This window comes from Musa acuminata, chromosome BXJ2-1 (genome assembly GCF_036884655.1).
Source record: "Musa acuminata AAA Group cultivar baxijiao chromosome BXJ2-1, Cavendish_Baxijiao_AAA, whole genome shotgun sequence".
Lineage (NCBI taxonomy): Eukaryota > Viridiplantae > Streptophyta > Magnoliopsida > Zingiberales > Musaceae > Musa > Musa acuminata.
Window position 1 is genome coordinate 9052011 of NC_088338.1, and position 23210 is coordinate 9075220.

General features: G+C 38.4%; 2 protein-coding genes across 3 annotated transcripts; both read left to right on the top strand.

The window, feature by feature from the left end:
- The first annotated feature begins 57 nt into the window (after positions 1 to 57).
- Positions 58 to 14043, top strand: LOC103990873 (protein VAC14 homolog). 2 transcript variants are annotated; one of them, XM_009410163.3, is made up of 20 exons: positions 58 to 605; positions 698 to 811; positions 931 to 996; positions 3106 to 3195; positions 3297 to 3416; positions 3504 to 3532; positions 3636 to 3778; positions 3860 to 3954; positions 4123 to 4209; positions 4412 to 4519; positions 4607 to 4698; positions 4902 to 4983; positions 5255 to 5320; positions 7404 to 7519; positions 7708 to 7828; positions 7934 to 8095; positions 8185 to 8313; positions 9712 to 9780; positions 13087 to 13362; positions 13519 to 14043. In XM_009410163.3, the coding sequence occupies exons 1-20, from the start codon at positions 516 to 518 to the stop codon at positions 13609 to 13611; spliced, it is 2148 nt and encodes a 715-aa protein (XP_009408438.2). In that variant the 5' UTR covers positions 58 to 515; the 3' UTR covers positions 13612 to 14043. The 2 variants fall into 2 exon arrangements, with proteins under 2 accessions (XP_009408438.2, XP_064949245.1); XM_065093173.1 differs by lacking the exon at positions 5255 to 5320.
- A 121-nt stretch (positions 14044 to 14164) lies between these two features.
- On the top strand, positions 14165 to 21391 carry LOC135598819 (condensin-2 complex subunit H2-like). Its single transcript, XM_065093174.1, has 11 exons — positions 14165 to 15239; positions 15342 to 15441; positions 16656 to 16765; positions 16844 to 16986; positions 17076 to 17493; positions 17571 to 17746; positions 17839 to 18015; positions 18103 to 18201; positions 20360 to 20461; positions 20580 to 20738; positions 20880 to 21391. The coding sequence occupies exons 1-11, from the start codon at positions 15041 to 15043 to the stop codon at positions 21225 to 21227; spliced, it is 2031 nt and encodes a 676-aa protein (XP_064949246.1). The 5' UTR covers positions 14165 to 15040; the 3' UTR covers positions 21228 to 21391.
- The last annotated feature ends 1819 nt before the right edge of the window (positions 21392 to 23210 follow it).

The following is a 23210-nucleotide window of genomic DNA, read 5'->3' on the forward strand; positions in this document are numbered from 1 at the left end:
ATTATTCGTGACCTAAGTTGTGCAGTTTGTCTGGTAGGCTGTGTGCCTCTGGATGCCTACAACGTCATCGGTTCGTTTGCCAAGTCGTTACTGAAGCGGCTGCTCCCCACGGGGAAGGGCGTCAGTGTAACGGTGCCATGTGGCAGGGATGATTAAGCAAAAAGGCCAGGAGCCGAAGCGGTGAAAGCGAGGCGTAGAAAACGGGAAAGGAAACAAAAGAAAAAGAAGAAAGCAAAGGGCGTGGAAATAGTGAGAGCTCACGGAAAAAGGAAAGATTTCTCGAGCTCGCTCTCTTTCTCTCTCTCTCTGCCGGATCTTCTCGTCTCCTCCTTACGGAAGCCTTGCTATAGTTGGGGTAGTTTTCCCGATTTGCCCGTGTAGGGTTCCGATCGGGTCCGACGCGATTCTACCCTCCGCGATGTTCTGATTCGTGGAGGAGAAGGTCCGGAGACGGCCACCCGCCTCGATCCTTGATCGGTACCCTCGAAATCCCTACCCTGGTGCGCCCGGGCGACATGACCGACGCCTTGTCCTTGATCCCGGCGTCCGTTCTCCGGAACCTTGCTGATAAGCTATACGAGAAGCGGAAGAATGCGGCCCTCGAGGTATTGTGGCCGATGCCCTTTTGTTTATCTTGTGATGGCTGGTTGGTCGTTTGCTATGCGAATGGTTGAATTCGGATGTTGTGAGCGCGCAGATTGAAGGGATAGTCAAGCAACTCGCGGTGGCCAGGGAGCATGAGAAGATATCGGCCTTGATTAACCTGTTGACCACAGAATTCGCTTACTCGCCTCAGGCAAACCATAGGAAGGTTCGATTTAGAAGTCTGAAACCCTGTGGTCGTTCATTCTGAGCAGTGTTGTTTTGGAGTTGGGTAGCTCACTTTTTGATCTTCGTTGCCAACAATGTCCCTGGCTGTTTCACTTTCAGGGTGGCTTAATAGGGTTTGCAGCAGCTACTGTTGGATTGTCGGCGGAAGCTGCTCAGCATCTTAAGGTTAGCAATATGCAAAATACAGAACATCTTTGCCCTTTTCCTCGATTACAAGTACGGTGTTGTATCTTTCAACATTCATGTTAGTTTTTAATTGGCCACCAATAACAAATTTGTCATTTATGCACCACGAGTTGCATGATGATATACATTCGCGCTGAGCTATGTTTGAATCTGGTTAATTCACATGGGAAAAGGTTAATTACAAGGAAGATATAAAAGTTTCCTCTACTTTCCCAAATAGTATACTGTGCTTCACTGAGAAAGTTGTACGTGTCATGCAAATGAAGGAACAACTCCACTTAAAGATTAAATGGACTAAGCCAAATTTGGTATTCATTCTAAAGAATTGTCTTCTTAATTCTTACTCGACATATCACGATGTAATATATTCCATCGGAAGATAGGAAATTAATCTTTAGCATATCTGGGGTTGAAATCATCTTGAAGATGCATCACATTTCTTAACATACTATGAAAATATGTCTAGCATTAATTTGAATCGAACTAATGAATACGTGAATCAAGAAGCTTTATTGGAATCAATGATGAACATCTTATAATAACCAAGTATAGACAATCTACATAATGTGCTGTACCCCGTTATTTTGTCTTAGTGTTGTTTCAGAGGATAAGCTGGTGAGGAAAAGATAGGCAAAAAGTGAAATTGCTGCAAAAGAAGGTGCCTAGTGCACGAGGCTCCCCCCAATACTTATATGTTGTGTGAGGCTTTCTTTGACTCACCCTTTTGTGAAAATGGTCTAGATATATTCATAAATTGAAGGTTAGATTATAAAATGATAGATTCAGAGCTATCTAGGTGAATCAACAATGTTAATGTTCTTTTTTTTCTATTAGAGAATGAACTAGTTACACTTGGTGCAACCTAGAAATGAGGACTTCTGGTGGCTAAGTGACACGACACAAAGTAGTTGTTGCACACCTGTGCCTTTCATGTGCCACAGATCTTTGTGGTCTTGGGTCTTGATGAATGCAGTTGCCTAGTGCCAAAACAAAGCATGTTTGCCACATGCAGAATTACTGAAGATGGATCATTGTGCTAACAATCCATGCATTATTTTAGATACGTCCAAAAAATTCTGTAATGCATGAAACTGTAAGGTTGTTCAAATGAAGGTGGAAGTGCCACAAAGGGCAGCTAAAAAAAAGATGATCGAGGAAGAAATGGATGGAGTTGGTATGAATGGACATGATGGCCCTTGGTTATAGAAGGTTGACTTGCAATATACTAAATGATTATGTAGCCTTTCTGCTAGTGCAAGGCATTCATAACCAAACAAATGAAAGTAATTATGCAGTTTATACAAGAAGGTTGTTACTATCAAAAAGCTAAACTTATGTTCAAAAGACATTTTTAATATCTCTATCCTCATAATCTATGTAGGGCTGTCTTCTTTCAGCTCATTCAGATCCTGAGACAAATATCACTCTTATAAGCATGTTTTCCTCTGTTCTTTGAAGTTCTCTCAAGTTTCAACAATAATTTTGGAGAGTTTCTTTCTTGTTATACGAGCTTAAATTGCAATGGTAACTTGCTTGGTTTTTATACAACATCTTAGCTCTTTAGTCCTTCCACAATTCACATTTGGCTAAACTTGTTTAGCTGGGAAATAAATACCAACTCTGGAAATTTGACATCAGGTCGAGAGTGGAGTCTTCTTGATTTCAAAGTTGTGCTTTATTGCGGACACAAAAGTGACTGGAAAGTCTTGGATGATGCTGATTATGTAGTCTTCATGATCATAGGACTTTTGGTAGTTATAAATGATAGTTTTCCAGGTATAACATGAATGGGTATCTGTTCATGGAGTCTTCTTGATTTTGAAGTTGTGCTTTATTGCGGACACCACAGTGACTGGCTTGGATGATGCTGATAATGTAGTCTTCATTATCATAGGACTTTTGTTAGTTATAAGTGATAGTTTTCCTGCTATGATGTGAATAAGTTTCTGTTCATATATTTTCTGATTCTCAATGATCTTGTTCTAATGCTTGAGCAGGAAAGTTGAATTGCTTTTTTAGTTTACTATTTCTAAGGTATATTATGAATTTTAGCTAAAACATTTTTTCCTTGGATCATCCAATTCTCAGCAAATTGTACCACCAGTACTCAATTCTTTTGCTGACCAAGACAGCAGAGTTCGCTATTATGCTTGTGAAGCATTGTATAATATTGCAAAGGTAAGTATGGACCTATTGCCTTTGCCAAATCAGTCTGGATATGTTTTGAAATTGTCTTGTACATTAATGTATTAGCTATGTTCTGTCTGTGTATTTTTTAGGTTGTAAGAGGAGATTTTATAACCTTCTTTAACAAGATATTTGATGCACTATGTAAGCTTTCAGCAGACTCAGATCCTAATGTTCAGAGTGCAGCTCATCTTTTAGACCGGCTCATAAAAGTAAATTTAACTTTGTTGTTTCTAACTTGTAAACAATATTTCTGAAGATTTGTTGCTATCTAAAGTTGGGTTTAATATGTTCGCCAGGATATTGTGACAGACAGTGACCAATTCAGGTGCACCAGCTGGGCTTACGTTGTTTATTTTCTTCATTTCTGTATGTACTTCACTTGAAATGTCTTTGCATGACTATTATTTATTTTCTAAATCTCTTTGAAGCATAGAAGAATTTATACCACTTCTAAGGGAGCGCATGAATGTGCTTAACCCTTACGTACGACAATTTCTAGTCGGCTGGATCACTGTGTTGGATAGTGTTCCAGAGATTGATATGCTTGGCTTCCTTCCTGATTTTCTTGATGGTAATATATCTGAAAAAAAGAAAACTCTACTTTTTTGTTTGCGCTGCTGTGGTGTCATAGGTGAGCAATTAATTTTTGCAGGTTTGTTTAACATGCTAAGTGACTCCAGTCATGAAATACGACAGCAAGCAGATTCTGCGCTTTCTGAGTTTCTTCAAGAAATAAAGAATTCTCCAGTAAGGCTTCTTTCAATGGATTATCTTTCAGCATTCCTGTGTGTGTCTGTCTGTATCTGTGAATCTTCCTTAGTCTCAAATCTGGTAGCTGTCATCTCTAGAGACCATAGTGCATAATATGGTTGTCGCTGTCCTATTTTTCTTAATTCCTGTTTTTCCATCTTGAAGAATGTAGATTATGGTCGTATGGCAGAAATTTTGGTACAAAGGGCAGGTTCTCCAGATGAATTCACTCGGTTGACATCAATCACATGGGTAAAAGTTAATTTCTTTCTTTTTACGGTCTGGATACAGAGTTCTGATAAAATGTTTCTTCATAGTTTCTTGAACAATAATTCTCTTCTCTAGAATTTTGAAGTTAGGCATCCTCAACCTATGGAAAAGTCATCTCATCTTTATCTTTGTAATTAAATTATTATTTGTTAGAACATATAATTAAACTGCATCGATAATGCAGATTAATGAGTTTGTAAGACTTGGTGGAGAACAACTTGTTCCTTACTATGCGGATATTTTGGGAGCTATATTACCTTGCATATCTGACAAGGAGGAGAAGATAAGAGTAGTAAGTCTAATGCTCATTTGCTGTAGTTGTTCGTAATCACTTTTGCAATAAAAATACCATTCTCCTTCATATGCTTTTCATGTACAGGTTGCTCGTGAAACCAATGAAGAGCTTCGTGCCATTCGAGCTGATCCAGCTGATGGATTTAATATCCATGCCATCCTTTCTATTGCAAGGAGGTGCAGTTTTTAGTCGCCTGCAATTAGTTTGGCTTTAAGGTTACTTGTGCATTTGGTATATACATGTTAATGCACCTCATGTGTCTCTAAATGGGTGACAAGAGAAATTTGTATGGAAGGGTTGTTTTTTGTACAACAAACCTTTCTATAGGTCTTCTATATACTTATGGAACTAAATGGTATTTTTTTTATAATCATCTCAGAGACTTAACCAGTGAATGGGAGACTACTCGAATTGAAGCGCTGCATTGGATAGCAACGCTTTTGGCTCAGCATCGAACTGAGGTAATTGGTTAGTGATATCATTCATCTGCACATGTAGTAGTTTTCAATCAAAATAGTACCTTTGTTTACTTTGTTGAAGTTAGCATGAAGAGTTGCATTTGTTGACTAATTATTAGCATATTCAGTTATCTCAATACATTGTTTGTTTTTGTATCCATTAGTTATATGAGGAATCAGGATGGTTAAGCCACTGTTTTTTGTTGCTTGTGTCCTCCAACTTATACAAAGCTTTTCTAGTACAGGAATAAGTTTATAATTTTTTTTTGAACAGGTCATTTCATATTTGAATCATACATATGACTCCTTGTTGAGTGCACTTTCAGATTCTTCAGATGAGGTACTTCTTCGAAGATTCTTCTTGATTAATCCTCTAAATGATAAACCTTTTATCTGATTTGTGTGTGTTCCAGACTTGATTTAATGGCTGTATTTGACAATGTAGAATGCCATTGGCCAGATAAATGACATTCATTAGCATGCCAAAATTAAATTGTCTTTCATTGGCAAGAAAGAAAAAAGGGCCAATCACACATGGCACCATACTCCCTGTGAACTTACACATTGCTGGGGCTGAAGACTGGGCAAAGGGGGAATAATAATGAATTTTTTATGTATGCCACTTGTAAGCATGTATCATGCATTCACATGTTGTCATCTCCTGGAGGCTTCTTTCAATGATTCAATCGATCAAAATTCATTGGTTATAAAAATGTTCATGTGGTGTCTTGGTTGCATTTTCTTCATTTATTGGCATGTTGCTGCTTTTGTCATGTAGTTGAGTCAACCAAAAGTGGACAAGATAGGCTCCATCTGACTCTTCGTATAAGATGGTATGGAATTGACACCCAAGCAGTTAGACTTCTGCAGTGGCATGCATGGATAAGAAACGTCGCCTCGACGACGCTCGGTTTCTTCTCCCTGCGATGTCGCTAAGGTTTCTTCTGCCTGCGTGAATGAGGAGAAGTCGTCAACGATGTCGAGGCCTCGTCACCTCAGACGAGGAGGCGACAACTCATCTGCGGTGTTTGGCGAGGGAGGGCAGCGACGAATTGGGTTCGTCGAGGGAGAGCAGCGCCGGATCTCCAAGTTCTCCCTTTTCTTTCTTTTCCCTTGGCTAATACTATCTGGTAGTGGGTGGTGACGGTCGAAATCGACCGTCACTGACCAATTTAGGGTGTTAATGGGGCGGAAACAGCCCCAATCGATGGTGCCGCCTGGTAGCGGGCAGTCCGCGTACCGGGCTGCTGGCGGACCGGTATGTACCGCCCGGTATGAGCGGTATTATTCAAAATTAAAATCCTTGCTTGATAGTATAAACTATAAAATTCATATTAACCTAATATGCTTTTTTTGCATAGCAGTCTTTGTTTCCATGTTTGGATCTGAATCTTAATATCAAATATTTATTTTTTTGGTGCAAGATTAACACTAATTAAATATCACTGTTTTACCTGTCAAACATCATTCGGTAGGATAAGGATATCGGGGGTAAACATGGTTAAGAACAAATAAAGAATTTACACTATATTCATCCATCTTGTAGTGCCGCCATTATTTGTGCTATATCAGATTGTAAGGAAAAGGAGTTTGGGAAGATAAATTATCTGCTGTCATCTTGTATTTTCTTGCATTGCTTTCTTGGGAGAATTTTATATTGCCTACTTTGTTTTCCTTTGCGTGTTTGAAACTCAAAAGTGCAAAGAAGGCAAAGTGCTCCAAATCTTAGGTTATATGGTTGGTCAGCTATATATATTTGTAGCGAAACCTTAAGAGATTCTTACTGTTCCAGAACTAACCCATTTAGTGCTGACAAATTTTGTCAGTTAAAAAAGGACCTGAACAAATTTTGTTTGTTACTATTCTTAAATTTTCTGTACTTGCCAGCAAATGCTGGCAAGCATATATGGTAGAAATTTCTTAACTTATGTTTGGTATGTATGTATTGCTTATTAAAGATGTCAAACATCTTAGAAGCATCTTCACTATCTTCATCACATCTATAAATTATTTTATTAAGTTTGCCAATAGTGCCGAAACAACTGTCTTCTCTTAAGGCTTTTAGTGTCTCTTAAAATTTTCCTCATATAGCTTATATGTCATATGCTCAATCTACTTATAGGCCTTTTCTGTTTCATAGTATTATCATTTATTGTCATCAATGTTTATGGTCTGTATTATGCGACCAACTTGAGATGTAGGCTTCCCTCTCATCATATGGGTATACTGTTCTAATATATCTGCTATTGTGGAGTTGCATTTATATGGTCAATATATGCTCACTGTTGGGCTGGTGTTATGAAGTGTACCATCTAAATTCATCTTATATATTTTATTCAAAATAATACAATTTCCTGTGGTCAATCAAAGTAGCATTGCTGCTATTCTGCTGCTGTATTTATGAGGGTTTTTCTTGTTGGCAGGTTGTCCTCTTGGTGCTTGATGTGCATGCTTGCATAGCAAAAGATGCTGAATACTTTTGCCGCCTTGTTGAGCTAGTAGTCTATAATTTTAAAATTGACCGTGCACTTCTCGAAAGGCCAGTCGATTCTTATCCTTTTCACTACAATCTTTATGTATGAACAATGAAGTAAACTGAGACTGTTAATTCTTCTTATAATCCAACATAGTATAAATCTTTAGTTCATTGTTGGTCTGCACACACCTAAAATGTGTATTTGTAACTTGTACAGTTGGCAAAATTGAATTATTACAATCTTTTTTCAGGCGTGGGGCTATGATTGTACGCCGACTTTGTGTCCTTTTGGATGCAGAACGTGTTTACCGAGAATTTTCCTTAATTTTAGAGGGTGAATCAGACTTGGATTTTTCATCGGTTATGGTTCAGGTATCTTTTTTATTTCAATTGCTGATCACAATAATGGACATTATTAACATTGCACAGAGCCAAAAAGAGGGGGAAATTTTTTCTAACATAACTTTCTTTGTGTAGGCATTGAATTTGATTTTACTTGCATCATCAGAATTGGCTGGGTTGCGAAATCTCCTAAAGCATTCATTGGTGACATCTTTGGGCATGGACTTATTTGTATCATTGTATTCTTCTTGGTGCCATTCACCGATGGCAACAATCAGTTTGTGTTTACTAGCGCAGGTGCCATATTTATTATATAATTGCTACCTGGATATTTTGCCTGTATCTATCACTTCAATTGCTCTGACTATTATCACCTTTCATTGAAGGCATACAATCATGCCAGTTCTGTAATCCAGTCACTAGGGGAAGAAGACATCGATGGAAAGTTCTTGGTGCAGCTGGACAAATTAGTCCGACTTCTTGAGACTCCAATTTTTGCTTACTTGAGATTGCAGGTACAATTCCTATACAACTCATTTATTTCTTTATTTTCCTTGCTTTTGGTAGTGATCCATCTCGCTGTCATGAATTGTTGAATACGAAGTCCTGTTTGGCAGTAGTATGATTGAATATGTGCCTACATAGTGCACATAGCATCCTGCTCATCTTGTAGTAGTCCATCTTTTGTTATTCAATCAATTCCTGTGAACTCAATGTACCTCAGCCAAGTATGTATTATTTTGAGATGCCTTTGGTTCTCCATGGATACCAGCGTCCGTTGTTATGTGTAGCATCTTTTAGTGAAGAGTTGAATAATATATTCTTGTTGTATGAAAACATTGGTTCCCATTCTTTTATATCGAGCTGTTTGGTTGTTAGTTCTTAACAAAAAACAAAAAGTTATGTAGGGTTTTAGTAGATATAGCAGTGTTTACTGAAAATATCATGCTTACATGTTATGTGCTGCATATCCAACTATGCTTGTATTAAAAGATTTGAGCATAACTGTGCTATTCATTCGGCATAAAGTAATTGAAATGAGTAATCCTATTGCTGTGTAATCATTTAATTACGTAACAAGCTGCTCTAGATTCACACAAGTTCTCACAGCTATGACTCTTGATTTTGTAGAAGGATCTACCTATTACAAGTTGGTCTCCACCTTTAGTTAGTTCACTTAAACCAGCTGAAAGTATGAGCCAAGTTTAATCCGTTTGAGGTTGGATCGAACCAACTTGGTTAAGTGGATCAGGTTCACAAATTGGAAGTCTATGACCAGCCCAATCCTGATGCACTTTTGCATTTAGCATACTAATTGTTGAGTCTAGGATCAAGTTCGTTAGTTTGACAATCTGGATGGTTGTCAACTGTGTTCAGCCAGCTGGTGCTAGCGATCATTCATGAGTGCTGGCCATGCCAGCAGTGGTGGTCATTGTGCAGTATCATTCAATTGTTGGCCAAGTCCAGCCATGTTTGGCTCACTGGCCTGAGTGGTGCATAAATGGCATTGGTTGGTTAACTTCCTCTGTTGGTAAGAAGACTAGTTTTGTCAGAAAGCAATTGAAAGAAGTACTTGACGGAAGACCAAGTCACGTAGCCCTTACAACTGAAGCTATTCCTGGTTTTAACAGATTACCTAGAATATGAAGATTTTGTCCAGAGCTATCTTCTGTGATGTTTATTATAGTTGATCAGCCCTGATATGACATCCCTTGTGCTTTGACTTATTGACTTCTTTTGTTGGCTTTCTGTTGCATGTTTTTCTGGCATTGAGTTTTGTTGAGGTGCACCTTTTTCTGTCTTTTGCTAGATGAACGAGTTCTCATTTTCATCTTTAATAAGCAATATTTGCTTCAAATACCTGTACATGGTCTTCTTTCTGATGTTTCAACTAATATACCATAATTGTACAGCTTCTTGAGCCTGGAAAACATACATGGCTATTGAAGACTCTGTATGGTCTTTTATTGCTTCTGCCACAGGTATGTTTCTCTGTTGGTGCATGTATATTGTTCATTTTTTAGTAAGCTCAAAATTTGTCTCCATTAGGCTTGAATATTTGAAAAACAGATTTTTACTACCTGATTGAGCACATACTTGACAGAAACCAAGTGGTTGACATGATTCATGTCGGTAGTTAAATTGATACTGACTTACAATAAAGATGTATGTTTTTGCATTCAACAATAAGATGGCAATCTAAATTGTTGGATGGAGTCTCCATAAACAATAAGATATTCAACTAAGGATGTACTAAGTTATATGTTTGTGCAGCTATTGCATTACTGGTGTCTGCATATTTATGATATTATTTTAATTAAAATAGTTTTCTTCAACAGATCTGTGCATGTCTCAGTGAAGAAATGTCATTCATAAGGCAAGCTACAACTTGTAGCCTCAGAAATTGGTCTAGTTACTGTTCGAGAAAACCAGCTTTGGGACAAATTTCTGTGTCTGTAGGCTATGATGAATATACTACCAAACAATTATGGTGGAGGCGAGGGGCTGATAACCAACCAAAAACCTTTTCTAGTTGCAGTTGCTGCATGAACTGTCGCTACACCAAAGCAGAACTTGCTGAGTCGTGGAACTCACAAGTGATAACCCCTTACATTTTGATGGTTTCACAAGTAACACACTATCCACAGCCAAAAAAGAAAGAAAAACTATAAAAGGGAGGGAGAGAATAAAAAGTAAAGAAAACAGAGGAAATATGAAGGGTTGTTAATCTTTCTATTCTTCAACCTGGATGCTAGCTTTTTGTCAATTCAACCTTCCCATCCCCATTCTTCCGCTTTACTCTCCCTGTTTATTAGCTAACTGATATGACTCACTAATTTGTAGTTGTATGGTTTTTTCTGTTTTGTAGATGCCTTTCAGCTTTGCTGTTTCAGATGTCATAGTATTAGTGTAGTCAAAAGCGCTAGGCACCCAAAATATCCGAGGAGCTAGGTGCTTGCTAGAGCGAAGCGAGACGCTCCCGAATATTATAATTTAAAAAATATATTTCATGATTAATAAAAATAAATAGCTGCTGTTAATTATTATAAACAGGGCTGCTCAAGCCCCACTAGAGAGCTCCCAGGTCAACTTAACCTAGATGGCAGCTTCTGTTCACCACAGTAAGCAACTGCTGTTCTCACAAACTTAGACCAAAATAATCAACTCTGATTTATCTAAAAATTGAAACATAACCATAAAAATTGACAACCAGCAAAGAAGGCACTGATGAACGGGGAAGAAAGCAGCAGTGAATAGGGAAGAGGGAGTGGAAGAAGGCAGCGGTGAACGGGGAGGAGGGAAGAGCAATTGGGGAAGGGGGTTCTACGACGAGGCCTGTGGGGGTGGACAGGGCAGAGGTAGGAGGGAGGGGAAGAAGCTGCCACTGTTGCCATCGGAGGAAGACGCCGCCGCTGTTGCTGCTGGAGGAAGACATCGTCGCTGTTGCTGCCGCTGGAGGAAGACGTCGACGTTGCTGTTGGAGAAAGACGCCGTCACCGCTGCTGCTGCCATTGTTTGCCGATGGGAGGAACTCTGCCACCTTGCAGAAACATAATGGGAAAGAGGGATTTCTGTGTTAGGGCATGACTTGCGCATGGGAAAGTGGGATTTTTGCGTTAGATAACCTGTTCAATCGAACCAGATAATACTATTTTGGTTTGGTTCAGGCTTGGCCTCGCCTAAGTTTAATCAGGCGGGCACACTTGGGCCAAGGCGAGTGCCTGGGCCATGCCTGAGTGAAGTCACCTGACCAACCCAATAGGCGGGCGCTCTCGCCTCGCCTCGCCTCGCCTCGCCTCGCCTGGGCACCTAGGCAAGCACCTGGTGACTTCATTCAATGGTATCTACATGTTTAAATAACCTAGGCACCCACTGTATTAAGATGTTGCATAGGTGTTGTGGCTCGTCTTCTGAAACATTTGGCTTAATGGTTGGGCTCCAAGGTGGGGTTGCAAAGGTGTTAGTGAGCTTGGAAGTTTGGACATTACTTGAAAGATTACAGGTTAGAAGATGACTAAGCTTTGCCAAAATGAGGTTGAGGTTGTAGCTATCCTTGTGGATAACTCTGTTGAAGGACATCATTCATTTGGAGAGGTAGAACAAGAATGCTCCAAAATTAGGAAGGTAGAAACTTGAGGCAGAAAGGAGGCTTGGCCTTGGGTTATTTTGGAAATATTCAATGGGATTGCTGATACTCTTTCATAATTTTACTTCAAATATATATGTTTCTGAGACATGGTGTTTTGCACAATGAAAGTGGCATGTGAGTTACATGTATATATTTGGAGTTATGGTTGCTGATAAACTCGGGAGGTCAATAATGCAGATGGTGCATTCTAGTTTATTTTGTCTGTTCTCCTATGCTGTCAAAATATTGAGCAAGAAGGTACTTGTTTATAAAGTAAAACGATGGTATAAATTGTAGGACAGGAAGCTGGCATGACTCTTGTGGTTTTGGTTTGTATTAGTGTGTTGACAAATGGTATGATGGTATGTGCTGTGGTACCTTGAAAGGTACAGAGGTGAGGAAGAGGAGTACCCAGGCCAGCAGGAATGGGTGGGTGTCACAGGAGGAAAAGAGGGAGGCCTGAACTGGACATGGAAAAGGTTGGTCCATGTGCTGGTTTGCTGTTGACTGGCAAATACTGCTCAATAAGAGCCAATCCGGATGGTACTTAGAACCATGAGTAAAAGACTAGCAAATGTTCGTAAATATAATGCACATGGACTCATAACTGCGGTTAACTGCATATGGTATTCTAGGGCAAATGAAGTTTCTTAAAGAAAATCCAAGAGCCCTTTGAAGTTTGTTTGGACCCTAGTCTGGTGTGGAGTAGGCAAAGTGCGAGTTTAATCCTCATGTCTACTTCTATCTTCCAAGTGTATGAACTTTAATTATCAACCATCTATTATACATTAGCATAATCCCTCACCATCACTTTTCCATGTACATTTTTATCAAACCATGCATCAAGGAATGAAATATTCAGGAATTCCACTGCACTGAAGTCCACCTTCTCGATATTGCCACAAATTACACAGAACTAAATGGGCTGCCAGTAAAGTATGTTAAGCTGGGGGTAGCTCTGCAACTAAGAAAGCATACATTCAACTGAATTGTTGGGAATAAACCAAATTTAAATTATCAAACTAGGAATCTGTTGTTTTCGAAAGTGTTTCTGGCCTATTAGCTTAAAGCTCAGCATAAGTGTATATCCTGTGGTTGCTGTTTCTCTTGGTTCATTGTACACTTGTTAACTACTTATTCTCTTATTATATGCATGCAGCAAAGTGCAGCATTCAAGATATTACGGACTCGTTTAAAAACTGTACCATCTTACGCAGTCAGTATTGAACAACTAAAGCATTCGTCATCAGGAAACCCATATTCCCAGATTTTACAAATAATGGAGGACAATAAAACTCAAGATGCTGCAAATGTTTGTAATGCAATCAACTTTCCTGCAAGGCTGCAACAGTTTGAGCAAATGCAGCGCAGGCATCGGGTGCATTCTAAATCTCATCTGATGTCCCTCAACGCTACATCCTCAGCTGTTTCACAGGTTTGTGGTGTTTTCCAACTTGTTTTTCCGCATCAAAGTGTATCATCAACTTGTCATGTTTTCGTGATTTTGTTCTTCCAAGTTTCTCAAGTTCCCTCTTAGAAAACTGGTTAACTAAATTTTAGAATGCATTTTACTTTGGATTCTGATATGTAGGAAATACAAATACTCGAAGAATCACACCATTCTTCCCCTCGTCCTGAGATTTCTAGATTATCATTGAACATGCCAGAGCAATCAAAACCTTGAATGCCTGTTATTCTTGCATCTGCTTCAGGCCTCGGCAGTGATCTCAGCTTCTTAATTGCCTGCACCACGGCAATAAGATTTATTTCTGTGACCGGATCGCCCGGTATAAAGTTGTATATCTTCTCAATTTGTATTAGAGCTTGTCCTGTTGGTGGTGGCTAGGATTGGGATGAACGGTACACAGTCTGACATCTTGTCAGCCATTCTTTTCTGCTTAGGCATGATCTGCTCATGTGGTTTTGTAACTTTTTTCCTAATTAGAATACCATATGAGCCCTAGGTCTTCTGGTGAGATCCAGTTCTTTGAACTGTTTAGCTGAGGCCACAATCCCAAATGCAATTAGAAATTGTACATTGTAGTCTTTGTGCCTCGTGGAATATAGTCTATTGTCATCATCATCATTATATTCTATTTCCACTTATTTGGGAGTATTTTTTTTCTTTGGTTCTTATAGTTGTAACGTGAACCAGTACAATATTAATGATCAACTGGCTGCAATTATTTCCAACCTTAATTTTAGAACATTAATTACCTAAGAAACTTTTCTGGTTGATAGGTTCCTCTGAATTGTAGAGATATTTATCATCTTTTGAACATTGATGAGGCTTTTTGGCTTAACACTCTTCTTGATTGTCTGCAGAATAATAAATTTAACTCAATAAATTAATGTTTTTAATTACTTTAACTTACAAGTCTTTGGTTAAGATTCCATTAATAGGGATCTTGAATGACTAAAAAAAAGTTGAAAGTTTCATATTATCTATATACTCGTTTAGATTGTCATTTGTTTTTATTTTGTGATGCGTTTGATCAAATTGCATTGATCTTTTCTTCTTTTTTTTCTTACATCCATTTGTTTTTGAAACTGCTGAATTATTTTCTATATTCACGTCCCAAAGCTATGCAATTGAAGATGGCTATCAAACATGTTTTTAAAACAAATATCCTACAATAGAAAGAATAAAAAATAAAAAGTGCAAATCTTACGTCATAAACCTTTCTTACTTTTACTTTAGAGGGTAAACGTCATGACATAAATAAGAGGATAAATAACAAATAATGCTATAATGGCCCCCTCAATTAACGTTTTATTGTTCTCTTTCTATTTGAGTTCCTGTGATGTCTTGCACATCCCGTGACCTGATCTATCCATTCGACGGCTGTGATCGAGCGTGTTATCGTGTTCCGCTCGCCCCCTGTCTTGCTTCAAATCGTCGGGCGGGAAAACGAAAAACATTTCCATCTCTCTCGTTTGCTCGTTAGGGTTCCACTTCCAGGTCGAGACGCTTCAAACCCAAGCTTCCGATCAACGCCAAGATTTCGTTGCCTAGGGTTCTTCTTTCGATTCCGTGATCTTGGATCTCCGCCTTCGCGATGGGGCCGAGGAGCTAGGGCCGCCGATGGGCGTTTCGCCTCCGTCTTTTGAAGATGAGCGGTAGAGACGACTTAGTGGGATGCGACGAGTCCGGTGGAACGCGATTCCACGTCCTCCAACCCAATCGCGACCTCCAATCTAACTGGGAGGTCGACCTCGCCAAGAAGCTTGAGGAGTACCTCTTGAAGATCTGCACCGGCGAGATTTCTTCTGATCAGGACCACGAGCTCAACTCCGTGAACTTTGCCGAAGGTCTCTTATTTTAGATCCCTGGTTAAGTTTTCTTCTTTACTCCCCGATTTTTTCTGATTTTCTTGATTTTTTTGTCTTTAAAAATGGGGAATTGGGGTTTAGCTGCGCTGCTGCTACAGGGCTCCATTCAGGTGTATAGCCGGAAGGTCGATTTCCTTCATTCGCTGGTCTTGCATGCCTTGGAGTTTCTTTCGCAGAAGAGGTTTGGTTTCTACACCTTTTTGACATATTTGGTAGGTTTGTGGATATCTTTCTGTATGGTTGATCCAATAAACTCTTGTCCTGTCATTGATTCATGAGTAAAGTTCACAATTTCTAGCTTTTACTGCATTGCATCTCATATAAACGAAAAATGGTATTACTATTTCACATCAAGAATGAGTGGGCTACTGTTGCTTCTTGTGATGTGTCTCTATTAATATACAACTAAAAACTTTTTATTCATTCATCAGAAGTTATAAATTGTTGAATTCGCCTGTATGTTTTTGGTGAATTCGCTATTTTAAATTCACACTTCGAAACTCTTTTTTTCAGTTATTTGTGTTTATCAGAGTCATAACGCAGCAGTAATTTCAATTGTTGAATATATATATATACTACACAATATTCAAAGAATTATGAATCAGTATCCTCCACATGCAATCCTTAGTCCTTAACCGTATGGGCTAGAGGTTTCGCAAATTGTTTCACAACTAATCTGTCAGTGCTTTATTAGCTAGGTTCTTGGTTGAAGTCTGTTTACCCTACGTGTTGATTTGTTTAAAGCAATTTTATGGTTTTCTTGTAGTCAGGGAGTTACTTATCTCATGCCATTCATATGCCACTCTATCTGTAACTTTGTATAGTGCAGCATGTACAGATTCCCTTTGTCTATCTTGAACTCATCTTCAATAGACTCTTGATACTTTGAGATTATCGTTTTTCCTTCTGTAGTTCATGATAGTAGATGTGTGTCATTTGAAATATGTGTTTCTATACTTTGTTCTTTTTTCTTTTTTTTCTGTTCTAAGTTATAATAAGTTCCTGCCAGTAGGAACAGTAGAGGCTGCCTCTCATTGTCCATGTAGGAATTTCCGAATCTAGATTTAAACAGATCATGTGGGTCCATGTCATCCCCAAGTCATATCAGTGCAGAATGGGTGTTGATATGATTGCCATGAGAACCTACTTATCAGAATCATAGGAAGGCCCTGCAGGAAATAGGAACAACTGAATTGTGCAGCCCTATAATCTGGCCAAACAGGGCCATTTTTCTGGGCCGTCATAGGTTGGGACCGGTCAAAGTCTATCTAGCATATCTTGATTTCATTTTTATATATACCAGCAGAGTTTTCTTTTACTCAAGAAACTTTATTTTTCTTTCTTACAATATTTAAGCCTTGAAACTTCCTATAATATTTTTGTACATCTTTGCAGGCATCATCAAGATGAAAATGCTTCTAGTCAGCCAGATGCAAATGGAGATGAATCCAATGCATTTTTTGATGAAGGGAATGAATTTTTTTTGGGGTTAGATGATGTGCCAGGTAAACAGTATTTGCTGTTTGTTTTGCTAGCTCGAAGGTGAATCCAACACTGACCTGTAAGTAATTTTCATAAATCAGTTGTAGCAAAGAATTGTCTGGATGATGAGCCTGAGAAAAACGAATCTTCAAAGCATTTTGCCAAGCCTCCTGCCAATTTGCTTGTGCTAGAAGGAGACTGTTTAGATTCCTGTGGTGACGGTAGTGAATTAGAAACATTTCTGGTAATTTAGTATCTAAACTTATGCATGTTTTGGTCCCTTTTGAAATTTTGAATTTTTTATGTTAACTCAGTCTTATTTTGTTATTGCAGTTAGCAACCTGTGATTTTTATGGAGATTTTCTTTTGTTAGATCCTTGTGATGCTAGAGCAGTTTATGATTTTTCAAGAACAGGCAGTTCAGTGAGATCTAAAAAACGCCGCAGTCCATTAAAATCTCCAATTATAAGATCTGGGGGAACTGCTCATAAATCAAGTCTTGGGAAAAACCAAGGCATAAATATAAATGAATTTTCAGAGGATTGTTATGGCTTTGGGATCAACAATGACACCCAGTTTGCTGGATCACATGTTGACCATGGTTATCCTGATGATGACATGCATCATGTAGATGAACCCAATTTTGCAAGTTCAAATCCTCAGGATGAATCTGATGACGATATTGATGATCCCTGGAAGCCATTGAATCCTCATGAACCAGGAAACTTGAAAGTAAAACCATTTAAAAGAGGTGAGGCTTCACTTTCTTTATAAGGAGATATCTCTCTTTCTTTGTCTAACTTTTTGGCTCCTGCCTTGTTTTAATAGTAAAGGGATTTGGAAGGCATGTGACTCATTATTCTAGGCGGAACACCCAGACTTCTCAGTTTCCTATTGCAAAACTTGATGCTATCATTGATCCAGAGTTTGCAGAATCATTTAAAGCACAACAAAGTTTGCAGAAAAGATTGCACGAATCTGAACCACTGCCTCTCTTTGAAAAGGTGCTTTCTAGAAGTTTGTTTACTTGATGTTACCTATATACATTCCAAGCACATATTATATAAATAATCTCAGATCATCTCTCTGAATGTAGCTAAGAAGAACTCTCAACTTTGGAGAAGAAGTAACCTATGACTGTTTTTGTGATTTTGGGGATGACAATGGTGAGAATGGAGTTGAGAATGATGTTCCTGACTTTAGTCAAGAGGAAACTGATTTACCAAATGAGATGTATGATACAGATGCAGAAGGACCTCTCTGCAATGAAAAGGTTACATTCTATTAACATTCTGCTTTTGACTCTATTAGTTATCTAAGTTATCTTTGATTTGATGCCTTACATATCATTCATATGCAGCAAGGTGATGGTGCAAATACCTCTGATGGTGTTAAAGCTTTCGAACAAGAGAATCCAGATTTGCATGCAAACCTTGAAGATTTGTGTCGGGCACACCTGGTAAAGGAACAAAAGTGAAACTTTTATATTATGTATATATTTTCTAGTTGTACCAGGTGTCATTTTAATTGTGTAATGATTTGGTCTCTTGTTTGCTTTTTTGATCGTTACAACTTCTCCCACATTATAAAGAAGGAAATAGTTGTGCATATAGAGAAGGAAATGATTGTGCACACAGGTCGGCACAATATGCTAAAAACACAAAGACCACGAGACCTGGAAAATCGAATGGCCTTCGAGTTTTTCTCCTCTTTTATGCTCTGAGGAGCATGGATTAGTATGTAATAGCCTTCTTCAGCAATAATACTTTTTATATTTTGAAAAAAAATTGTGTGATGATTTCTAACAATCACTTCAGTTGATATTTCTGTAGACTGATTCTAGGCACCTATGATATTTCTAGAAGCTCAGATGGTAAAAAATTATTGCACTGATTGGATGACCATTAAAAATTTTACATTATGTGCTGCATCCAGAAAAAATAATTGCTTAATGTGCGGATCTGAACTTGTCTGACCTGCATAACTGCATTAATACAATTCTGTGAATGGTACCTGATTTGCCCACAACTTTCTGTACATGAACAGTGGAAGATAATTTCTAAGTTTTTGGATTCACCTCTCCCTCTCTCTCTATCCCTTTTTCATAAGTTATTATTCCTGCCTTTGTCATGTAAGTGATAATGATTTTTCTGGATGCAATGTCTTACTACTCTTATCTAGCTCAGTTGTAGTGAAAATGGTGATTTCTTTAATGATTGGATTCAGCTCTCTCATATGTTATAGCTCCTACCTTTATCATGTAAGTGATGATCATTTTTCTGGACACACCATCTAACCACTTTTATCTCAATATCCACTTCGAATCAGTATTTTCAAATTCAGTTATGCACATGATAATTACTATAGTTTGAACTATGTCTGATTTAAACTGGTTGTGGTCCAATCATACCAACTACAGATAATATGAAAATACATGTAAGGTAGATAATGATGAGTATCAGATGAATTAGTTACGTTACCAATATAAAAGTAGGGCATTGATTCAGACCTATTAGTGATGTTATGTGGATAGGACTGAAAAGCTAATCTGATAATGTAATAGACATGGACATTGATGGATGTTTGCTGTTACAATAAATATAATATATGAATGAAATCAGTGCAACAGTGGCAAACGAGAGGCACTTTTCCTTGGATCTTGTGCCCCACAGAATCATTCCAGATGTATCTGTGAGTTGGATGCTATCCAACCGGCTGATTATATGCTTTAAAAATCAACTGCAAAGATGATATTTTAAGTAAATTCTTTGGTTTTTAAAGGTTTTTTAACTTCTAATGTATTAGATTCTCAAGATGTTAAATTATAATTCTTTTATATGATTATTTGACAGTACTTTTTCTCCTGCTTGTGCCTGCATCGGTTTTGTCTTCTTGATGTATTTAACAATAACTCTGATATTGGTTACAACATCTTGTATGATACCTAGTTACCTAATGGTAAACTGATCTGTTCCATCTGATATTTATAGAACAATTTATAAAGAAGTGATACGTCGAGTGATACTAAATTGAATGGATACTGATGTTTGATCGAACCGGTAAATCCTGGTTGGTGTGTGTACCGATACAATTGGTATTATAAATCACGACACAAACAACCACCGGCTGTGGACTACACATGCATGAAGATGTTGTGGGAAATATATACAATGGTCTTGATAAACGAAGCCTCTATTCTTTCTCTCATTTGGACTTGTGGTTGTCTATCCTCGAGGACCTCAAGTCATTTGAGACAAATGTCTTCTGTCCTTAATTTTGAGTAAGATAAACTTCTCTTCCCTTCCATGTATATTGGTACATGCAGTCTAGCATGATATGTGCATTGTTGGACTATTAAGGATGTTGTTGGTAACATAGCTAAATGGTGAGACAGGGATACATAAAATTGGAAATAATATCGATGAAACTTGTGTTGCACAGGTGTTTGTAAAATTGGATTCTCTCAAGTTTTGTTTCATAATCTTTTTATGGCTAGCTTGTGACTATATTTTGTGTGTTTTTTGCTTCGTAGTAACTACCATTAGTTTATATATATATATCTGGGGTTTGCTATGCAATTGATTGCTTTCAAACTGTGGTATAATATATTGGTATAGGATTCCCTGCTTGCTAGCATAGCCGAAACTGAGAAGCAGACAGAGATGGCTGCACGGGTTTCAACATGGAAGCAGCGAGTTGAGCAAACTTTGGAAGAGCAAGTAAGTTATAGGAACCTGTTTCATGCACCTGCTGTTCAGATCTATATCATAGTACAAAAAAATACATTTATTCTGGATTTCATAAAGCATTTTCTTTTTTATAAACTTCATTTTACAGGAGATATGCCCGCCTTTTGATATTCACTTGTATGGTGAGAGAATCTTGGACAAACTTTTGATAGAAGCAGAGAGTGGAGACGGCATACCCTTTACAAATGTTGTTAAGGGTCAATCCAAACATGAAGTTGCTAGAATGTTTTCTGCACTGCTGCAGCTGGTTTGTACTGGTTTCTTATTTTCTGCCTATTGGCAGAATTTTTCTTGGAACGATGTGCTATCGAACTATTCTTTCAAGTAAATCAATAATTTTGTTCTTATTTCTAGTGGTACTTTTCTGATTCTCATTTTTTTGTGTCAGGTAAATAATGGGAATGTTGATCTCCAAACAGCTCCAGCCAAGGGTGAGCTAGTATGCCACACGGATTTAAATCCTTTTTATGTCAAGCTCACTGGCAACGGTAGCAGAAGAGGGGAAATTAATGACCGTTCAGCAAGGAAAAGATTGAAGTCACCTGTTAGAAAAGTGTGCAAGAAAACTAATTTCTCTACTTCAGAGGCCATCTCACCCTCAAACTCAGCAGCTCAGAATGGCAGGTTCTCTGCTAAGCTTGGTAAGGGCAGCATCATCAGGTTTACACCTGATGGGAAAAGAAGACGAAGGTCTGCTCGTTTTATCGAACCATTTGATTTACGGTCTACAGGCTGATGTAAAGCAACTTGCTTCTCAGCCCAATTTGTTGTAACAAATGGTTAGGTATTTTCAGTACTGTAACACACCAGTTTCATGTCTGTGGGAAGGCATGTGTATTACTAATTTATGGTTCTTGTACATCATTTATTAATACAAGCCTAGGTTTTTCATCTTTTCTATTTTATCTGTAGCCTGCCACAATTAATGGTCATGGTCAGATTAAGTTTGATGACTGAACAACTTACATCCCAGGTTGTTAGGGTGTATTATTTTAGTCTAGATGAGGTATACATTGTAAAGTGGGTGTTGAGTTTCTGCCTCTTTTTTCCTCTCTGTCTATTGTTTGATATCGGGCTGGACATCCAAATTCTTGTATACCTGAATGACTTGACTATATATGTGTTTGAGGTACAATGCAACAAATTGTATCAGATAGATTGTATCAACAGATTGTGTTTGACCATATATGTCTTTTGCTTGTGCAGGAACCAAAATTGGCAACCCATCTTGGCTCCATAAATGCATCTGACATTGTCAGCCATTTCCTAGCCGGAGGAAGACGGTGGCCACATGAGGCTCCTTCTTTTTACCACCGTCGACGTTTCTGCAGAAGATAAGTATTCTTAGCATCTGATCCTCCTTGTCAATGCTGTCAATTATTTATGCGGTCCTCGTTGCTTGCACTACCTTTTGCTTTAAATCTATTCAGGCATTGCATGGGCAGCACTCCACCCAGCTGACCTGAGTTCCTTGGCAGGACAGAGTCCGGTAATTGTGACTCTCAAGTTTGGATGAGAACTCTCCATCAAGCCATCTTGCCAGAGATGCCAAGTGGATGGCAGAAGAAGAATCAGCCCCATGCAGCTGAACTACCACTTGCGTGGATTGGGGTTTATATTTAATCTCTTTCTTCATGACTTATCATTTCAAAGTAGTATGGGTAGGATAAGAAGGACGATATCTCGCCAGAAACACCAAAGTGGATGCCGGAAGAATCAGAGTCCCCCACGCAGCTGACCGACCACTTGGCTCAACTGGGTTGCACTACTTACTACTTTCCTCGTGACCTGCCACTCGCAAGATGTAGCGCTGCATCGTTGCGAAACAGTACGTGTGAGATCGGCAGGACATGACATCGACAGCGAACCAAACAATGCTTTGCAGCATCAAATGGGAAGTTATATTTTCTGCCTTTAGTTGACTGCAACATAATTAAAAGAAAAACTTAGTCGTATTTTCCTAATAATGTCTTTTGCTAATCATGAATGATAGATATTCAAAAATAGCTAATATTTCCTATGTACTCTTAAAACCCTTTTCCTTTTTAAGATTCCTGTTCTTTGTAATTTTTCTCTTCCTTTTTGCTTTGGTTCGAATGCTAGAAAAAAACATTTAAGTTTTAGATATTCGAAGTAAAAGCTTCCACTAAACGACGCTTTCATCTTAAAAGTCATATGTATATGTACTTGTTTTATTAAAAGTGGACAACTGTGATCAAACTTGTAAGGAAGCAAAGACTGAATTGTATTCATGTGTCATCGCTATAATTCGAGTCCATTCTTTTATGCCCTCCCCACCCCTACTCCTCCTATCTGTTGTTTTTCTCATCTGAATCATCAATGGATTCCACTCGGATGAGAACAGCAAAACACATTAAGAAAGTGTTCTTTTATGAAGAGAATACCATCCCTTGATAGCCATGATGATGTTTCTATAATCGATAGCCTAGCAAATGACCACAAACTGATGATGCAAGAAGATGCAGAGTTCAACTAAAAGAGTCCTCAAGTGTCCTAATATAAGATTCACCACGAAGGGTCAACCAGATAGATCCCTACTAGTACTAGTTAATCGAAGCATTTGTTGTGCCTCCTTAAGGCATCATAAAGGCAACTTGATGGTGAGTTGATTCCGAAAGCAAAAACCATCACGCTAATGAGATTAGATTTTCTTTTGTTTAGAAAGTCAACGGTTGTGGAGCGGAGATCAGAGAATGGT